Source organism: Helianthus annuus, chromosome 17 (genome assembly GCF_002127325.2).
Source record: "Helianthus annuus cultivar XRQ/B chromosome 17, HanXRQr2.0-SUNRISE, whole genome shotgun sequence".
In the NCBI taxonomy this organism is placed as follows: Eukaryota; Viridiplantae; Streptophyta; class Magnoliopsida; order Asterales; family Asteraceae; genus Helianthus; species Helianthus annuus.
The window spans coordinates 617,463-619,246 of NC_035449.2; the positions used below are offsets into that span (position 1 = coordinate 617,463).

At 35.5% G+C, this 1,784-nt stretch overlaps 1 protein-coding gene across 1 annotated transcript; it reads left to right on the forward strand.

Annotated features, from left to right (window-relative positions):
• The first annotated feature begins 591 nt into the window (after positions 1-591).
• Positions 592-1,545, forward strand: LOC110922292 (protein LURP-one-related 4). Its single transcript, XM_022166612.2, has 3 exons — positions 592-822; positions 927-1,151; positions 1,250-1,545. The coding sequence occupies exons 1-3, from the start codon at positions 592-594 to the stop codon at positions 1,382-1,384; spliced, it is 591 nt and encodes a 196-aa protein (XP_022022304.1). The 3' UTR covers positions 1,385-1,545.
• The last annotated feature ends 239 nt before the right edge of the window (positions 1,546-1,784 follow it).

Here is a 1,784-nt window from a genome sequence, read left to right on the forward strand (position 1 = left end):
TGGTGAAGGCTTGGCCCGGGGTTTTACCCGGGTTCGAGTCCAAGGGGGGGCGCGGTTTTACCTATTCCACAGGGTTTCCGCGTATCAGGGGTGTGCTACGCTTTCTAGCGGTGGTCGAGTAGTCGGCCTTTGGACATAGCTCCGAAAGGGTGGGTTTACACGTGGAAAGCAGTTAGCCGTTCAAAAAAAAAAAGTAGAAAACCGTAGTGAGAGAGAGAGAGCTACACATACCGAATGTGAAAAATTCCAGATTTGATTGTATCTTTTACTGAAATAATCTTATCTTATCTTACGAAACTATAATAAAAAGGGATGACAAATTAAAATTAAGGATAGTGACGTCTGATAAACAATACCAGAAGAAACTTAAAGCATTAGTTTAATTAGGTCAAACTCGTTTTTTTTCCAAAAATAATTGTATCATTTATAAAGCATTTTGTATACACTAATTAATATATTGATTTTAATCCAGAAAGGCCGGGCTAGTATTATATTATCACTTTTATGTTTAGGGGCCCCTCACAAGGAAGCTGTATAAATGGATGCTATAGGATGAAGTATCAAATCGTGTCTTCCTTCCAATTAAATTAAATGGCTAAAATACATCCTGGCAAACCAGCTTCTTCATCTTCTTCCTGTTCAACCGAAAGAGAAACATATACTATATGGATGAAATCACTTGTGTTAAACTCAAATGGGTATACGGTGTATGATTCCAGTGGAGAAGTCGTTTTCCGAATGGATAATTATGATAGCAAGTGTAGAAGTGAAGTTTATTTAATGGATCTTCGTGGAAACATAGTATGCACAATACTCCGAAAGGTAATATTATCAAAATCATGTTATTATATATATTCTACTACTGTGGAGTGTACGTACGTTTAAACTTTATAAATTTATTAATTAAATTACAAACTATTTTACAGAAACTACTGACATCCGGGCTCTGGGATTGTTATAACGATAAAGATTCTCTTACACCATGGTTTAGCGTTAGAAAAACTTTCAGCTTTTTCAAGAATACTAGTTCCCTTTATAATGTTTTAGTTGGAATCAACGAGGAACAAAGTTCGAATCATCATAAAATGGAAGGATCAGTGCACAGCTTAGAGTTCAAGATAATCGACGGTGGAGGACAAGTGGCAGCTGTGGTGAGCCTGCCTGCCTTTGTTGATTATGTTTCATCATCGAGTTCTATAAATGTAATGAATTGAATTGAATAATAAATGGTTGGTATCTTGTGATGTAGGTAGAAAGAAAACGATCATCTTCAGGAGTGGAGTTGGGTGAAGACGTATTGTGTGTGACGGTGGAGCCACATGTGGATCATATATTCATAATGGCTCTAGTAGCGATACATGGGTTAATTCGTGGCAAAATGTAGAAGACATATATTCTTAGTTCCTCATTTTTTTTTTTTATACATGGCACCTATGCAAAAGTTGTAGTTGGCTGGTCCTTTTAGCCTACATGTATCTAGTTAACACGAGAGGCTACGCTTTCTTTCAGTTTTGACCTTTTGACCTGGTTATGATCATACTTTCATTTTCAGTTTATTAGACGTAATCCGGATTCGAATTAGTGAGTGGATGTTTTCTCTTTACTAATCTTTGTGTTCCATATTGTGCTTTAAGTATCGATCCATCTTTTAGTATGTATGTTGTCTCGAGAATAATGAAATCTTCATAAATCATAATTAGGTATAGTATAATAGTATATAATTGATAAACTACAAAAAGAGTACATATTATACATGAAAAACCCTAACCTCATTTATTTGACAC